At 47.5% G+C, this 18,380-nt stretch overlaps 1 protein-coding gene and 1 long non-coding RNA gene across 10 annotated transcripts in view; both read left to right on the top strand.

Annotated features, from left to right (window-relative positions):
* The window catches only part of SLC39A7 (solute carrier family 39 member 7), a 49,770-nt gene extending 43,627 nt beyond the window's left edge, over window positions 1-6,143 (top strand). For all 9 annotated transcript variants that reach the window (XM_072921210.1, XM_072921205.1, XM_072921211.1 and 6 more), the window contains one exon: window positions 5,744-6,143. In XM_072921210.1, coding sequence (XP_072777311.1) covers window positions 5,744-5,995 — 252 coding nt within the window. In that variant the 3' untranslated portion in view covers window positions 5,996-6,143. The remainder of the gene's footprint in view (window positions 1-5,743) is intronic.
* Window positions 6,144-7,716: 1,573 nt separating this feature from the next.
* On the top strand, window positions 7,717-8,504 carry LOC140681412 (uncharacterized). The gene is made up of 2 exons (XR_012052590.1): window positions 7,717-7,869; window positions 8,048-8,504. It is a non-coding gene; the product is annotated as an uncharacterized lncRNA (long non-coding RNA).
* Window positions 8,505-18,380: the final 9,876 nt, after the last annotated feature.

Raw genomic sequence — 18,380 nt, 5'->3', positions numbered from 1 at the left:
AAATAATGGGGAAATTGGGGAAAAATGGGGGAAAATGGGGAAAATCGGGGAAAAAATGGGAAAAATAGGGAAAAAAAGGGGGGACATGGCGCTGCTGCTGCGCGCCAGCTGCTCCAAGGGACAGGTGAGATTGGGGGAAAATGGGGAAAAAATGGGGAAAAAATGGGAAAAAAATGGAAAAAATCGGTAAAATAATGGGGAAATTGGGGAAAAAATGGGGGAAAAATGGGGGAAAAATGGGGAAAAAAGGGGGGACATGGCGCTGCTGCTGCGCGCCGGCTGCTCCAAGGGACAGGTGAGATTGGGGGGAAAATGGGGAAAAAATGGAAAAAATCGGTAAAATAATGGGGAAAATCGGGGAAATAATGGGGAAATTGGGGGAAAAATGGGGGAAAAATGGGGGAAAAAAGGGGGGACATGGCGCTGCTGCTGCGCGCCGGCTGCTCCAAGGGACAGGTAACGGGAAAAAATGGGGAAAAATGTAAAAATGGGAAAATTGGGGAAAAAAATGGAAAAAATCAGTAAAAAAATGGGAAAAATAGGGAAAATTTGGGGAAAAAAGGGGGAAAAATGGGGAAAAATGGGGGAAAAAAGGGGGGACATGGCGCTGCTGCTGCGCGCCGGCTGCTCCAAGGGACAGGTCAGATTGGGGAAAAATGGGGAGAAAATGGGAAAAATCGGTAAAATAATGGGAAAAAAATGGGAAAAATCGGTAAAATAATGGGGAAATTGGGGGAAAAATGGGAAAAAAATGGGGAAATTGGAGAAAAATGGGAAAAAAATGGGGAAATTGGGGGAAAAATGGGGGGACATGGCGCTGCTGCTGCGCGCCGGCTGCTCCAAGGGACAGGTAACGGGAAAAATGGGGGAAAATGGGGAAAAATCGGTAAAATAATGGGGAAAATCGGGAAAAAATGGGAAAATTGGGGGAAAAATGGGGGAAAAATAGGGAAAAAAGGGGGGACATGGCGCTGCTGCTGCGCGCCGGCTGCTCCAAGGGACAGGTGAGATTGGGGAAAATGGGGAAAAAATGTGAAAAATCGGTAAAATAATGGGGAAAATCGGGGAAAAAATCGGTAAAATAATGGGGAAATTGGGGGAAAAATGGGGGAAAAAAGGGGGGACATGGCGCTGCTGCTGCGCGCCGGCTGCTCCAAGGGACAGGTGAGATTGGGGAAAAATGGGGGAAAAATGGGGGAAAAATGGGAAAAATCAGGGAAAAATGGGAAAAATAGGGGAAAAAATGGGAAAACGGGAAAAATTGGGGAAAAATGGGAAAAATTGGGGAAAAAAGGGGGGAAAATGGGGAAAATTGGGGAAAAAGGGAAAAATCGGGGAAAAAATGGGGGAAATTAGGGAAAATCGGGGGAAAAAATTGGGAAAATCGGGGAAAAAATGGGAAAAAAATGGGGAAATTGGGGAAAAAAATGGGAAAAATCAGTAAAATAATGGGAAAAATCAGGAAAAAATGGGAAAAATAGGGAAAAAAGGGGGGACATGGCGCTGCTGCTGCGCGCCGGCTGCTCCAAGGGACAGGTGAGATACGGGGAAAAATGGGGAAAAAATGGGGGAAATGGGGGAAAAATGGGGAAAATGGGGAAAAAAATGGAAAAATTGGGGAAAAAAATGGGAAAAACCAGTAAAATAATGGGAAAAATAGGGAAAAATGGGGGGAAAAAGGGGGACATGGCGCTGCTGCTGCGCGCCAGCTGCTCCAAGGGACAGGTGAGATTGGGGAAAAATGGGGAAAAAATGGGGGGGAAAATGGGGGAAAATGGGAAAAAATGGGATAAAAACTGGAAAAATTGGGGAAAAATCGGGAAAAAATGGGAAAATCGGGAAAAAATGGGGAAATCGGGGGAAGAAAAGGGAAAATATGGGAAAAATCAGGGAAAAAATGGGAAAAATCGGGGGAAAATGGAAAAATCGGGGAAAATGAGGAAAAAGGGGAAAATGGGAAAAATCAGGAAAAAAGGGGGAAAAAATGGGGAAAATCTGGAAAACAAAGGGGAAAAAAACGGGTAAAATCAGAAAAAAAAGGGAAAAATCAAGGAAAAAGGAAAAATCGAGAAGAAAATGTGGGGAAAAAAAGGGAAAATTCGGGACAAAAGTGGGAAAAAATGCGGTTTTGGAGGACCAACCATAGAGTTCAGAGTGCCAGAGCTCCTCTGTGGTCATTGCCGCCATTTTGTGAGGCGGTTTGGCTGGAGCCCCGCCCCTTCCCAGTTCATCCCAGTTCATCCCAGTTCCCTTTTAGTCACTCCCAGTCCCTCCATGGATGGAATTTCAGCTTTTGGGACAGAAAAATCAGGAAAAAACTGCAAAAAACGGCTGGCCATAGAGTTCAGAGTGCCAGAGCCCCTCTGTGGTCATTGCCGCCATTTTGTGAGGCGGCTTGGCTGAAGCCCCGCCCCTTCCCAGTTCATCCCAGTTCCTCCCAGTCCATCCCAGTTTATCCCAGTCCCATTAAGTCACTCCCAGTCCCTCCATGGATGGAATTTGGGCTTTTGGGACAGAAAAATCGGGAAAAAACTGCAAAAAACGGCTGGCCATAGAGTTGGCAGTGCCAGAGCTCCTCTGTGGTGATTGCCGCCATTTTGTGAGGTGCCTTGGCTGAAGCCCCGCCCCTTCCCAGTTCATCCCAGTTCATTCCAGTTCCCTCTTTTCTCCCCTTAAGTCACTCCCAGTCCCTCCATGGATGGAATTTGGGCTTTTAGGGTGGAAAAATTGGGAAAAAACTGCAAAAAACAGCCAAAAAGGGACTGCTGGAGGACCAACCACAGAGTTCGCAGTGCCAGAGCCCCTCTGTGGTCATTGCCGCCATTTTGTGAGGCGGCTTGGCTGAAGCCCCGCCCCTTCCCAGTTCCTCCCAGTTTATCCCAGTCCCATTAAGTCACTCCCGGTCCCTCCATGGATGGAATTTGGGCTTTTGGGGCAGGAAAAAATGGGAAAAAAAAGCTGCTGGGGGACTAACCATGGAGTTCAGGGTGCCAGAGCTCCTCTGTGGTCATTGCCGCCATTTTGTGAGGCGGCTTGGCTGAGGCCCTGCCCCTTCCCAGTTCATCCCAGTTTATCCCAGTCCATCCCAGTTTATCCCAGTTTATCCCAGTCCCTCCATGGATGGAATTTGGGCTTTTGGGGTGGAAAAATTGGGAATAAATTGCAATAAACGGCTCCTGGAGGACCAACCATAGAGTTGGCAGTGCCAGAACCCCTCTGTGGTCATTGCCGCCATTTTGTGAGGCGGCTTGGCTGAAGCCCCGCCCCTTCCCAGTTCCTCCCAGTTCCTCCCAGTTCATCCCAGTTCCCTCTTTACTCCCATTATCTCACTCCTACTCCCTTCATGGATGGAATTTGGGCTTTTGGGGCGGAAAAATTGGGAAAAAACTGCAAAAAACAACCAAAAAGGGACTGCTGGGGGACTAGCCATGGAGTTCAGGTTGCCAGAGTTCCTCTGTGGTCATTGCCGCCATTTTGTGAGGCGGCTTGGCTGAAGCCCCACCCCCTCCCAGTCCCTCCCAGTCCATCCCAGTTTATCCCAGTCCCATTAAGTCACTCCCAGTCCCTCCATGGATGAAATTTGGGCTTTTGGGGCAGGAAAAAATGGGGAAAAAAAAGCTGCTGGGGGACTAACCACAGAGTTCAGAGTGCCAGAGCTCCTCTGTGGGGATTGCCGCCATTTTGTGAGGTGGCTTGGCTGAAGCCCCGCCCCATCCCAGTTCCTCCCAGTTTATCCCAGTTCCATCCCAGTTCATCCCAGTTTATCCCAGTCCCTCCATGGATGGAATTTGGCCTTTTGTGGCAGAAAAATTGGTGAAACAACAGCCAAAAATGGGGTGCAGGGGGACTAGCCATGGAGTTCAGGGTGCCAGAGCTCCTCTGTGGTGATTGCCGCCATTTTGTGAGGCGGCCTGGCTGAAGCCCCGCCCCTTCCCAGTTCCTCCCAGTTCATCCCAGTTCATCCCAGTTCCCTTTTTACTCCCATTATCTCACTCCTACTCCCTCCATGGATGGAATTTGGGCTTTTGGGGCAGGAAAAAATGGGAAAAAAAAGCTGCTGGGGGACTAGCCATGGAGTTCAGGGTGCCAGAACCCCTCTGTGGTGATTGCCGCCATTTTGTGAGGCGGCTTGGCTGAAGCCCTGCCCCTTCCCAGTTCCTCCCAGTTCCTCCCAGTTCATCCCAGTTTATCCCAGTCCCTCCATGGATGGAATTTGGGCTTTTGGGGTGGAAAAATTGGGAAAAAACTGCAAAAAACGGCTCCTGGAGTGCCAACCATAGAGTTGGCAGTGCCAGAGCCCCTCTGTGGTGATTGCCGCCATTTTGTGAGGCGGCTTGGCTGAAGCCCCGCCCCTTCCCAGTTCCTCCCAGTTCCTCCCAGTCCATCCCAGTTTATCCCAGTCCCATAAAGTCACTCCCAGTCCCTCCATGGATGGAATTTGGGCTTTTGGGGCAGGAAAAAATGGGAAAAAAATGCTGCAGGGGGACTAGCCATGGAGTTCAGGGTGCCAGAACCCCTCTGTGGTGATTGCCGCCATTTTGTGAGGCGGCTTGTCCGAAGCCCCGCCCCCTCCCAGTTCATCCCAGTTCCTCCCAGTTCATCCCAGTTTATCCCAGTCCCTCCATGGATGGAATTTGGGCTTTTGGGGTGGAAAAATTGGGGAAAAACTGCAAAAAACAGCCAAAAAGGGACTGCTGGAGGACCAACCACTGAGTTGGCAGTGCCAGAGCCCCTCTGTGGTCACTGGCTGCCATTTTGTGAGGCGGCTTGGCTGAAGCCCCGCCCCTTCCCAGTTCATCCCAGTTTATCCCAGTTCCCTCTTTACTCCCATTATCTCACTCCTACTCCCTCCATGGATGGAATTTGGGCTTTTGGGGCAGAAAAATTGGGAAAAAACTGCAAAAAACAGGCAAAAAGGGACTTCTTGAGGACCAACCATGGAGTTGGCAGGGCCAGAGCTCCTCTGTGGTGATTGCCGCCATTTTGTGAGGCGGCTTGGCTGAGGCCCTGCCCCTTCCCAGTTCCTCCCAGTTCCTCCCAGTTCATCCCAGTTTATCCCAGTTTATCCCAGTCCCTGCATGGATGGAATTTGGGCTTTTGGGGCAGAAAAATTGGAGAAACAACAGCCAAAAATGGGGTGCTGGGGGACTAGCATGGAGTTCAGAGTGCCAGAGCTCCTCTGTGGTGATTGCCGCCATTTTGTGAGGCGGCTTGGCTGAAGCCCCGCCCCTTCCCAGTTCTTCCCAGTTCATCCCAATCCCATTAAGTCACTCCCAGTCCCTCCATGGATGGAATTTGGGCTTTGGGGACAGAAAATTTGGGAAAAATCATGAAAAAATGACCAAAAAAGGCTGCTGGAGGACCAACCAGAGTTGGCAGTGCCAGAGCCCCTCTGTGGTGATTGCCGCCATTTTGTGAGGCGGCTTGGCTGAAGCCCTGCCCCTTCCCAGTTCTTCCCAGTTCATCCCAGTTTATCCCAGTCCATCCCAGTTTATCCCAGTCCCTCCATGGATGGAATTTGGACTTTTGGGGCAGGAAAAATTGCGAAAAATCATGAAAAAATGACCAAAAAAAGCTGCTGGGGGACTAGCCATGGAGTTCAGGGTGCCAGAGCTCCTCTGTGGTCATTGCCGCCATTTTGTGAGGCGGCTTGGCTGAAGCCCCGCCCCTTCCCAGTCCCTCCCAGTTTATCCCAGTTCCTCCCAGTTTATCCCAGCTGATCCCAGTTTGTTTTCCCTCGCAGGCCATGCTGCTGCAGCTGCTGACGGCTCTGGCGGCTCTGGCGGGCGCCGCCTGCTCGTTGCTGGCCGAGGGTTCGGGCGCCGGCGCCATTTCGGGGATCCTGCCCTTCACCGCCGGCGGCTTCATCTACCTGGGCACGGTGTCGGTTCTTCCCGAAATCCTGCACGATTCCGGCGCCGGCCAAGCGCTGCTGCAGCTCCTGGCGCTGCTGGCCGGCGTGGCCATGATGCTGCTCATCGCTTACTACGAGTAGGAATTCCCAAAAAATCCCACAAATTCCCGGAAATCCCGAAAATTCGCAAATTATGATTTGGTTCCCCCCCCCCCCCGGTGTGGAATGGTATGTTCCAGGTGTGGGGGTCGGTCGTGGGTTGGGAGGAGAAAAATGGGAAATTTGGGGTTTTGGGTAAAAATCACTCTGAAAAAATGGAAAATTTGGGGTTTAGGGGGTAAAGAATCAGCCTGAAAAAATGGGGGATTTGGGGTTTAGGGAGTGTTAAACAATTGGCCCGAAAAAATGAGAAATTTTGGGGTCTTGGAGGTAAAAAATCAGCCAAAAAATGAGAAATTTGGGGTTTTAGGGCTAAAAGCTCACCCTGAGAAAATGAGAAATTTAGGGTTTTGGAGGTAAAAAATCAGCCCAAAAAATGGAAAATTTGGGGTTTTGGAGCTAAAACCTCACCCTGAAAAAATGGAAAATTTGGGGTTTTTGAGCTAAAGAATCATCTCAAAAAAATGAGAAATTTGGGGTTTTGGAGGTAAAGAATCAGCCTGAAAAAATGAAAATTTGGGGTTTAGGGGGTGTTAAAATATCAGCCTGAAAAAATGGGAGATTTGGGGGTTTGGAGGTAAAAAATCGGCCCAAAAAATGAGAAATTTGGGGTTTTGGAGCTTAAAAATCAGCCCGAAAAATGAGAAATTTGGGGGTTTGGACCTATAAAATCATCCTGAAAAAATGGAAAATTTGGGGGTTTGGAGGTGAAAAATTGGCCCGAAAAAAAGAGAAATCTGGGGTTTTAGGGTTAAAACCTCACCCTGAAAAAATGGAAAATTTGGGGTTTTAGAGGTAAAGAATCATCTCCAAAAAAATGGAAAATTTGGGATTTAGGGGGTGTTAAAAAATCGGCCCAAAAAATGAGAAATTTTGGGTTTTAGAGCTAAAGAATCAGCCTGAAAAAATGGAAAATTTGGGGGTTTGGAAGTAAAAAATAACCCCAAAAAATGAGAAATTTGGGGTTTTGGAGCATAAAAATCATCCTGAAAAAATGGAAAATTTGGGGTTTTAGGGGGTGTTTAAAATATCAGCCTGAAAAAATGAGAAATTTGGGAGTTTGGAGGTAAAAAATAACCCCAAAAAATGAGAAATTTGGGGTTTTGGACGGTAAAAAAATCACCTGAAAAAATGGAAAATTTGGGGTTTTAGAGCTAAAGAATCAGCCTGAAAAAATGGAAAATTTGGGGTTTTGGAGGTAAAAAATCGGCCCGAAAAAATGAGAAATTTGGGGTTTTAGGGTTAAAACCTCACCCCAAAAAATGAAAAATTTGGGGTTTTGGAGGTAAAGAATCAGCCCGAAAAAATGGAAAATTTGGGGTTTTGGGGGTAAAGAATCATCCCAAAAAATGAGAAATTTGGGGTTTTGGGGGTGTTCAAATATCAGCCTGAAAAAATGGAAAATGTGGTGTTTTGGAGGTGAAAAATTGGCCCGAAAAAATGAGAAATTTGGGGTTTTAGAGCTCAAGAATCACCTCAAAAAACCGAGAAATTTGGGGGTTTGGAGCTAAAAAATCATCCTGAAAAAATGGAAAATTTGGGGGTTTGGAGCTTAAAAATCATCCTGAAAAAAATGGAAAATTTGGGGTTTTGGAAGTAAAAAATAACCTCAAAAAATGAGAAATTTGGAGTTTTAGAGCTAAAGAATCAGCCTAAAAAAATGAGAATTTTGGGGTTTGGGGGTAAAGAATCACTCCAAAAAATGGAAAATTTAGGGTTTAGCGGTAAAAAAACAGCCCAAAAAAAAGAGAAATTTGGGGTTTTGGAGCTTAAAAATCATCCTGAAAAAATGGAAAATTTGGGGTTTTGGAGCTAAAAAGTCATCCCAAAAAAATTGAAAATTTGGGGTTTTGGAGGTTTAAAATCACCCCAAAAAATGGAAAATTTGGGTGTTTGGAGCTTAAAAATCATCCTGAAAAAAAAGGTAAATTTGGGGTTTTAGAGCTAAAGAATCATCTCCAAAAAATGGAAAATTTGGGGTTTAGGGGGTGTTAAAATATCAGCCTGAAAAAATGGGAGATTTGGGGTTTGGAGGTAAAGAATCACCCCAAAAAATGAGAAATTTGGGGTTTTGGAGGTAAAAAATCAGCCTGAAAAAATGGGAGATTTGGGGTTTGGAGGTAAAAAATCACCCCAAAAAATGAGAAATTTGGGGGTTTGGAGCTTAAAAATCATCCTGAAAAAATGAGAAATTTGGGGTTTTGGGGGTAAAAAATCACCCCAAAAAATGGAAAATTTGGGGGTTTGGAGGTAAAGAATCACTCTGAAAAAATGGAAAATTTGGGGTTTTGGGGGTAAAGAATCAGCCCCAAAAAATGGAAAATTTGGGGTTTTAGAGCTAAAAAATTATCCTGAAAAAATAAAAAATTTGGGGTTTTGGAATGGGAATTTTTGGGGGTTTTTTGGGAATTTTGGAGGGGTGGGGATGGATTTTTTTATCATTTTTGATGCGCGGTGGCAAATCATGATTAAAGTGTGAGGATGAGGAGGAGATGAGTGTGTGGAGTAAATTTGGGGTAAAAAATGGGAATTTTGGGAAAAAAATGGAAAATTTGGGGTTTGGAATGGGAATTTTGGGGTTTTTTGGGGGAATTTTTGGGGTTTTTTTAATCATTTTTGATGGTGTGGCAAATCATGATTAAAACGTGAGGATGAGGAGGAGATGAGTGTGTGGATAAATCTGGGGTAAAAAATGGGGATTTTGGGAAAAAATGGAAAATTTGGGGTTTGGAATGGGAATTTCGGGGTTTTTTGGGAATTTTTGGGGTTTTTTGATAGTGTGGCAAATCATGATTAAAGTGTGAGGATGAGGAGGAGATGAGTGTGTGGAGTAAATTTGGGGTAAAAAATGGGGATTTTGGGAAAAAATGGGGATTTTGGGGTTTGGAATGGGAATTTTGGGGTTTTTTGGGGGAATTTTTGGGGTTTTTTAATAATTTTTGATGGTGTGGCAAATCGTGATTAAAACGTGAGGATGAGGAGGAGATGAGTGTGTGGAGTAAATTTGGGGTGAAAAATGGGGATTTTGGGAAAAAATGGAAAATTTGGGGTTTGGAATGGGAATTTTGGGGTTTTTTGGGGAAATTTTTGGGGTTTTTTAATCATTTTTGATGGTGTGGCAAATCATGATTAAAGTGTGAGGATGAGGAGGAGATGAGTGTGTGGAGTAAATTTGGGGTAAAAAATGGGAATTTTGGGAAAAAAATGGAAAAGTTGGGGTTTGGAATGGGAATTTCGGGGTTTTTTGGGAATTTTTGGGGTTTTTTTAAATCATTTTTGATGGTGTGGCAAATCATGATTAAAACGTGAGGATGAGGAGGAGATGAGTGTGGATAAATTTGGGTTAAAAAATGGGGATTTTGGGAAAAAAAGGAAAATTTGGGGTTTGGAATGGGAATTTTGGGGTTTTTTGGGGGAATTTTTGGGTTTTTTTTAATAATTTTTGATGGTGTGGCAAATCATGATTAAAGTGTGAGGATGAGGAGGAGATGAGTGTGTGGAGTAAATTTGGGGTAAAAAATGGGGATTTTGGGAAAAAAGTGGAAAATTTGGGGTTTGGAATGGGAATTTTGGGGTTTTTTGGGAATTTTGGGGGTTTTTTAATCATTTTTGATGGTGTGGCAAATCATGATTAAAGTGTGAGGATGAGGAGGAGATGAGTGTGGATAAATTTGGGGTAAAAAAAGGGGATTTTGGGAAAAAATGGAAAATTTGGGGTTTGAAACGGGAATTTTTGGGTTTTTTTGGGAATTTTTGGGGTTTTTTAATCATTTTTGATGGTGTGGCAAATCATGATTAAAGTGTGAGGATGAGGAGGAGATGAGTGTGTGGAGTAAATTTGGGGTGAAAAATGGGGATTTTGGGAAAAAATGGGAATTTTGGGAAAAAATAGGGATTTGGGGTTTGGAATGGGAATTTTGGGGTTTTTTGGGGGAATTTTTTTGGTTTTTTTAATCATTTTTGATGGTGTGGCAAATCATGATTAAAGTGTGAGGATGAGGAGGAGATGAGTGTGTGGATAAGTTTGGGGGAAAAAATGGGGATTTTGGGAAAAAATGGGGATTTGGGGAGAAAAATGAGGATTTGGGGAATAAAATTAAGGAAAAAATGGAAAAAAAATCAGAGGGAAATGCAGGTGCTGGAGGAACTTTTTAGGAATTTGGGGACATTTTTGGGATTTGGGGACATTTGGGGTATTTTTGGGATTTGGGGACATTTGGGGTATTTTTGGGATTTGGGGACATTTGGGGTATTTTTGGGATTTGGGGACATTTTTAGGATTTAGGGACTTTTGGGGACATTTTAGGGATTTGGGGACATTGGGGACATTTGGGATATTTTTGGGATTTAGGAACATTTTGGGGAATTTGGGACGTTTTTGGGATTTGGGGACATTTGGGGACATTTGGGGATTTGGGGACATTTGGGGTATTTTTGGGATTTGAGAACATTTTTGGGATTTAGGGACTTTTGGGGACATTTTGGGGATTTGGGGACATTGGGGACATTTGGGATATTTTTGGGATTTAGGAACATTTTGGGGAATTTGGACGTTTTTGGGATTTGGGGACATTTTTGGGATTTAGAAACATTTTGGGGATTTTGGGACATTTTTGGGATTTGGGGACATTAGATATTTTTGGGATTTGGGGACAGATTTTGGGGCCATTTTTTGGGATTTGGGGCTGGAATTTGGGGCTGGATTTGGGTTTGGATTTTGGGGTCATGCTGCGGGGTTTTGGGGCTGGATTTTGGGGCCGTTTTTTGGGATTTCACGCTGGATTTGGGGCTGGATTTTGGGGTCATTATTTGGGATTTGGGGCTGGATTTTGGGGCCGTTTTTTGGGACTCAGGGCTGGATTTTGGGGCCTTTTTTGGGATTTTGGGGTCATGCTTCAGGATTTTGGGGCTGGATTTTGGGGCCATTTTTTGGGATTTGGGGCTGGATTTTGGGGCCGTTTTTTTGGGATTTGGGGCTGGATTTTGGTGCCATTATTTGGGATTTTGGGGCCATTTTCTGGGATTCTGGGCTGGAATTTGGGGCCATTATTTGGGATTTGGGGACGGGTTTTGGGGCCGTTCTTTGGGAATTTGGGGTCATGCTTTGAGATTCGGGGCTGGATTTTGGGGCCATTATTTGGGATTTTAGGGCTGGATTTTGGGGCCATTATTTGGGACTCGGGGTTGGAATTTGGGGCCGTTTTCTGGGATTCAGGGCTGGGTTTTGGGGCCATTTTCTGAGATTTCAGGCTGGATTTTGGGGCCATTCTTTGGGATTTGGGGCTGGATTTTGGGGCCATTATTTGGGATTCAGGGCTGTGTTTTGGGGCAATTTTCTGTGATTTTGGGGCTGGAATTTGGGGCTGTTCTTTGGGATTTTGGGGCGGTTCTTTGGGATTTTGGGGTCATGCTTTGGGATTCGGGGCTGGATTTTGGGGCCATTTTTTGGGATTTGGGGCTGGAATTTGGGGTCAATTTTTGGGATTCGGGGCTGGATTTTGGGGCCATTTTCTGGGACTTGGGGCTGGATTTTGGGGGCCATTCTTCGGGATTTTGGGGCCATTTTTTGGGATCCGGGGCTGGAATTTGGGGCCATTCTTTGGGATCTGGGGCTGGGTTTTGGGGCCATTTTCTGGGACTTGGGGCTGGATTTTGGTGCCATTTTTTGGGATTTTGGGCTGGGATTTGGGGCCATTTTCTGGGATTTGGAGCTGGGTTTTGGGGCCATTATTTGGGATTTTGGGGTCATGCTTTGGGATTCGGGGCTGGGTTTTGGGGCCATTTTCTGGGACTCGGGGCTGGGTTTTGGGGCCATTATTTGGGATTTTGGGGCTGGATTTTGGGGCCATTATTTGGGATTTGGAGCTGGATTTTGGGGCCATTATTTGGGATTTGGAGCTGGATTTTGGGGCCATTATTTGGGATTTGGAGCTGGATTTGGGGGCCATTCTTCGGGATTTTGGGGTCATTATTTGGGATTCGGGGCTGGATTTTGGGGCCATTTTCTGGGATTTTGGGGCTGGATTTTGGTGCCATTATTTGGGATTCGGGGCTGGATTTTGGGGCCATTATTTGGGATTTTGGTGCCATTATTTGGGACTTGGGGCTGGAATTTGGGGCCATTTTCTGGGACTCGGGGCTGGATTTTGGGGCCATTATTTGGGATTTGGGGCTGGATTTTGGGGGCCATTCTTCGGGATTTTGGGGTCATTATTTGGGACTCGGGGCTGGATTTTGGGGCCATTTTCTTGGATTTTGGGGTCATTTTTTGGGACTCGGGGCTGGATTTTGGGGCTGTTCTTTGGGATTTTGGGGTCATGCTTCGGGATTCAGGGCTGGATTTTGGGGCCATTTTTTGGGATTTGGGGATGGATTTTGGGGCCATTTTCTAGGATTCCGGGCTGGAATTCGGGGTCATTATTTGGGATTTGGGGCTGGATTTTGGGGTCATTATTTGGGATTTGGGGCTGGATTTTGGGGCCGTTCTTTGGGATTTTGGGGCCGTTCTTTGGGATTTGGGGCTGGGTTTTGGGGCCATTTTTTGGGATTCAGGGCTGGATTTTGGGGCCATTCTTTGGGATTTTGGGGTAATGCTTTGGGATTTTGGGGCTGGATTTGGGGTAATTCTGTGGGACTCGGGGCTGGATTTCAGGACAGATTTTGGGGTCATTTTGCAGGGTTTTGCACACATTTATCAGAGACATTTTGCAGGATTTGGGGCTGGGTTTTGGGGTCAAATTTTGGGATTTGGGGCTGGATATTGGGCCCGTTATTTGGGATTTTGGGGCTGGATTTCAAGGTAATTTTTTGGGATCTGGCACTGGATTTTGGGGTCGATTTTTGGGATTTCAGGCTGGATTTGGGGTTGGGTTTTGGGGTCATTTTATGGGATTTTGGGGCTGGATTTTGGGAGCCATTCTTCGGGATTTTGGGGTCATGCTTTGGGACTCAGGGCTGGATTTTAGGGTCATGCTTTGGGATTTTGGGGCTGGATTTTGGGGCCATTTTCTGGGATTTGGGGCTGGATTTTGGGGCCATTTTCTGGGACTTGGGGCTGGAATTTGGGGGAATTTTTTGGGATTTGGGGCTGGATTTTGGGGCCATTATTTGGGATTCAGGGCTGGATTTTGGGGTCATTATTTGGGACTCGGGGCTGGATTTTGGGGTCATTATTTGGGATTTGAGGCTGGATTTTGGGGCCATTATTTGGGATTTGGGGCTGGAATTCGGGGCCATTCTCTGAGATTTGGGGCTGGATTTTGGGGCTGTTCTTTGGGATTTTGGGGTCATGCTTCAGGATTCGGGGCTGGGTTTTGGGGTCATTTTCTGGGACTCAGGGCTGGATTTTGGGGTCATTATTTGGGATTCGGGGCTGGGTTTTGGGGCCGTTTTTTGGGACTCGGGGCTGGATTTTGGGGCCATTCTTTGGGATTTTGGGGTCATGCTTTGGGACTTGGGGCTGGAATTTGGGGCCGTTTTTTTGGGACTCAGGGCTGGATTTTGGGGCCATTTTTTGGGACTCGGGGCTGGATTTTAGGGTCATTATTTGGGATTCGGGGCTGGGTTTTGGGGCCATTTTTTTGGGATTCGGAGCTGGGTTTTGGGGCCGTTTTTTGGGATTCAGGGCTGGATTTTGGGGCCATTATTTGGGATTTGGGGCTGGATTTTGGGGCCATTTTCTGGGATTTGGGGCTGGATTTTGGGGCCGTTCTTTGGGATTTTGGGGTCATTATTTGGGATTTTGGGGCTGGATTTTGGGGCCGTTCTTTGGGATTTTGGGGTCATTATTGGGATTTGGGGCTGGATTTTGGGGCCATTTTTTGGGACTCGGGGCTGGATTTTGGGGCCGTTTTTTGGGACTCGGGGCTGGATTTTGGGGCCGTTTTTTGGGATTTTGGGGCGCTCAGAGCACGCCGCGCTCGGGGCGGGCGCGGCCGAGCTTCATCCCGCGGAGGATGAGGATGGTGCCCGCGGTGATGCCCACGATGCCCACGGCCAGGCCCAGGGCACAGAGTTTGGGGCAATTTCAGCCGATTTTGGGGCTGGGTTTTGGGGTCATTTCATGGGATTTCAGGCTGGATTTCAGGACAGATTTTGGGGTCATTTTGCAGGGTTTTGCACACATTTATCAGAGACATTTTGCAGGATTTGGGGCTGGGTTTTGGGGCCATTATTTGGGATTTCGGGCTGGAATTTGGGGTCATGCTTTGGGACTCGGGGCTGGATTTTGGGGACATTATTTGGGATTTTGGGGTCATGCTTTGGAATTCGGGGCTGGATTTTGGGGCCATTATTTGGGATTTTGGGGCTGGGTTTTGGGGCCATTATTTGGGAATTTGGGGTCATGGTTTGGGATTTGGGGCTGGGTTTTGGGGCCATTTTCTGGGATTTGGGGCTGGAATTCGGGGTCATGCTTTGGGATTTGGGGCTGGGTTTTGGGGCCATTTTTTGGGATTTTGGGGCTGGATTTTGGGGCTGTTCTTTGGGATTTTGGGGTCATGCTTTGGGATTTTGGGGCTGAATTTTGGGGCCAAGATTTGGGATTCAGGGCTGGATTTTGGGGCCATTCTTTGGGATTTTGGGGTCATGCTTCGGGATTTTGGGGCTGGGTTTTGGGGCCATTATTTGGGACTCGGGCCCAGGTTTTGGGGCCATTATTTGGGATTTGGGGCTGGATTTTGGGGCCGTTTTTGGGATTTTGGGGCGCTCAGAGCACGCCGCGCTCGGGGCGGGCGCGGCCGAGCTTCATCCCGCGGAGGATGAGGATGGTGCCCGCGGTGATGCCCACGATGCCCACGGCCAGGCCCAGGGCACAGAGTTTGGGGCAATTTCAGCCGATTTTGGGGCTGGGTTTTGGGGTCATTTTATGGGATTTCAGGCTGGATTTGGGGTTGGGTTTTGGGGTCATTTTGAGGGATTTCAGGCTGGATTTGGGGTTGGGTTTTGGGGTCATTTTGAGGGATTTCAGGCTGGATTTCAGGACAGATTTTGGGGTCATTTTGCAGGGTTTTGCACACATTTATCAGAGACATTTTGCAGGATTTGGGGCTGGGGTTTGGGGTCAAATTTTGGAATTTGGGGTAATTTTCTGGGATTTGGGGCTGGATTTTGGGGCCATTTTCTGGGATTTTGAGGCTGGATTTCAGGACAATTCCACGGGATTTGGGGCTGGAATTTGGGGTTTGGGGCTGGATTTTGAGGTCGATTTTTGGGATTTGGGGCTGGATTTTGGGGTCATTATTTGGGATTCGGAGCTGGAATTTGGGGCCATTTTTTGGGATTTGGGGCCATGCTTTGGGATTTTGGGGCTGGATTTTGGAGCTGTCCTTTGGGATTTTGGGGTCCTTACTTTGGGATTCAGGGCTGGATTTTGGGGCCATTATTTGGGATTTGCGGCTGGAATTTGGGGCTGTTCTTTGGGATTTTGGGGTCATGCTTCGGGATTTTGGGGCTGGATTTTGGGACCGTTTTTTGGGACTCGGGGCTGGGTTTTGGGGCCATTTTCTGGGATTCAGGGCTGGGTTTTGGGGCCATTCTTTGGGATTTTGGGGCTGGGATTTGGGGTCGTATTTGGGATTTTGGGGCCATTATTTGGGACTCGGGGCTGGATTTTGGGGCCGTTCTTTGGGATTTGGGGCTGGAGTTTGGGGCCACTTTTTGGGATTTTGGGGTCATGCTTTGGGATTCAGGGCTGGATTTTGGGGCCATTTTCTGGGATTTGGGGCTGGATTTTGGGGCCATTTTCTGGGATTTGGGGCCGTTTTTTGGGGCCGTTTTTTGGGATTTTGGGGCGCTCAGAGCACGCCGCGCTCGGGGCGGGCGCGGCCGAGCTTCATCCCGCGGAGGATGAGGATGGTGCCCGCGGTGATGCCCACGATGCCCACGGCCAGGCCCAGGGCACAGAGTTTGGGGCCATTTCAGCCGATTTTGGGGCTGGGTTTTGGGGTCATTTTATGGGATTTCAGGCGGGATTTGGGGTTGGGTTTTGGGGTCATTCTGTGGGATTTCAGGCTGGATTTGGGGTTGGGTTTTGGGGTCATTTTATGGGATTTGGGGCTGGATTTCAGGACAGATTTTGGGGTCATTTTGCAGGGTTTTGCACACATTTATCAGAGACATTTTGCAGGATTTGGGGCTGGATTTTGGGGTCAAATTTTGGGATTTGGGGCCATTTTCTGGGATTTGGGGCTGGATTTTGGGGCCATTTTCTGGGATTTGGGGCTGGATTTTTGGGCCATTATTAAAGATTTGGGGTTGGATTTTGGGGCCATTTTCTGGGATTTTGAGGCTGGATTTCAGGACAATTCCATGGGATTTGGGGCTGGAATTTGGGGTTTGGGGCTGGATTTTGAGGTCAATTTTTGGGATTTCATGCTGGATTTGGGGCTGGATTTTGGGGCCATTATTTGGGATTTGGGGCTGGATTTTGGGGCCATTATTTGGGATTTTGGGGTCATGCTTTGGGATTTTGGGGCTGGGTTTTGGGGTCAAGTTTTGGGATTTTGGGGCTGGATTTTGGGGTCTTTCTGTGGGATTTGGGGCTGGATTTCAGGACAGATTTTGGGGTCATTTTGCAGGGTTTTGCACACGTTTATCAGAGACATTTTGCAGGATTTGGGGCTGGGTTTTGGGGTCAAATTTTGGGATTTGGGGCTGGATTTTGGGGCCATTATTTGGGATTTGGGACTGGAATTTGAGGCCGTCCTTTGGGATTTTGGGGTCATTATTTGGGATTTGGGGCTGGGGTTTGGGGCCATTATTTGGGACTCGGGGCTGGAATTTGGGGCCATTTTATGGGATTCAGGGCTGGGTTTTGGGATCAATTTTTGGGATTTTGGGGCTGGATTTTAGGGTCATTATTTGGGATTCAGGGCTGGAATTTGGGGCCATTATTTGGGATTTGGGGCTGGATTTTGGGGCCGTTCTTTGGGATTTTGGAGTCATGCTTTGGGACTCGGGGCTGGATTTTGGGGCCATGTTTTGGGACTCGGGGCTTGAATTTGGGGCCGTTCTTTGGGATTTTGGGGTCATGCTTCGGGATTTTGGGGCTGGATTTTGGGGCCGTTTTTTGGGACTCGGGGCCGGGTTTTGGGGCCGTTTTTTGGGGCCGTTTTTCGGGATTCGGGGCACTCAGAGCACGCCGCGCTCGGGGCGGGCGCGGCCGAGCTTCATCCCGCGGAGGATGAGGATGGTGCCCACGGTGATGCCCACGATGCCCACGGCCAGGCCCAGGGCACAGAGTTTGGGGCAATTTCAGCCGATTTTGGGGCTGGGTTTTGGGGTCATTTTATGGGATTTCAGGCGGGATTTGGGGCTGGGTTTTGGGGTCATTTTTTGGGATTTCAGGCTGGATTTCAGGACAGATTTTGGGGTCATTTTGCAGGGTTTTGCACACATTTATCAGAGACATTTTGCAGGATTTTGGGCTGGGTTTTGGGGTCAAATTTTGGGATTTGGGGTCATTTTTTGAGATCACTTTTTGGGATTTCAGGACAATTCTGCGGGATTTGGGGCTGGAATTTGGGGTTTGGGGATGGATTTTGGGGTCGATTTTTGGGATTTCACGCTGGATTTGGGGTTGGATTTTGGGGCCATTATTTGGGACTTGGGGCTGGAATTTGGGGTCAATTTCTGGGACTCGGGGCTGGAATTTGGGGCCTTTTTTGGGATTTTGGGGTCATGCTTTGGGTTTTGGGGCCATTATTTGGGATTTGGGGACAGATTTTGGGGTCATTATTTGGGATTCGGGGCTGGATTTTGGGGCCATTCTTTGGGATTCGGGGCTGGATTTTGGGGCCGTTCTTTGGGATTTTGGGGTCATGCTTTGGGATTCACACTGGATTTTGGGGGCATTATTTGGGATTTGGGGCTGGAATTCGGGGCCATTCCTCGGGATTTTGGGGCCATTTTCTGGGATTTTGGGCTGGGATTTGGGGCCATTATGTGGGATTCAGGGCTGGATTTTGGGGTCATTTTCTGGGATTTGGGGCTGGAATTTGGGGCCATTATTTGGAATTTTGGGGTCATGCTTTGGGATTCGGGGCTGGATTTTGGGGCCATTTTCTGGGATTTTGGGTCATGCTTCGGGATTTTGGGGCTGGATTTTGGGGCCGTTTTTTGGGATTTGGGGCTGGATTTTGGGGTCATTTTTTGGGATTCAGGGCTGGATTTTGGGGTCATTTTTTTGGGATTTTGGGGCTGGAATTTGGGGCTGTTCTTTGGGATTTTGGGGCTGTTCTTTGGGATTTTGGGGTCATGCTTTGGGATTCAGGGCTGGGTTTTGGGGCTGTTTTTTGGGATTTTGGGGCTGTTTTTTGGGATTTGGGGCCGGGTTTTGGGGCCGTTTTTTGGGATTTTGGGTCTGGGT

The sequence above is a fragment of the Taeniopygia guttata genome, chromosome 35 (genome assembly GCF_048771995.1).
Source record: "Taeniopygia guttata chromosome 35, bTaeGut7.mat, whole genome shotgun sequence".
NCBI lineage: Eukaryota > Metazoa > Chordata > Aves > Passeriformes > Estrildidae > Taeniopygia > Taeniopygia guttata.
The sequence above is the reverse complement of the archived record's forward strand: the minus strand, read 5'-3'. Positions and strand labels throughout refer to the sequence as shown.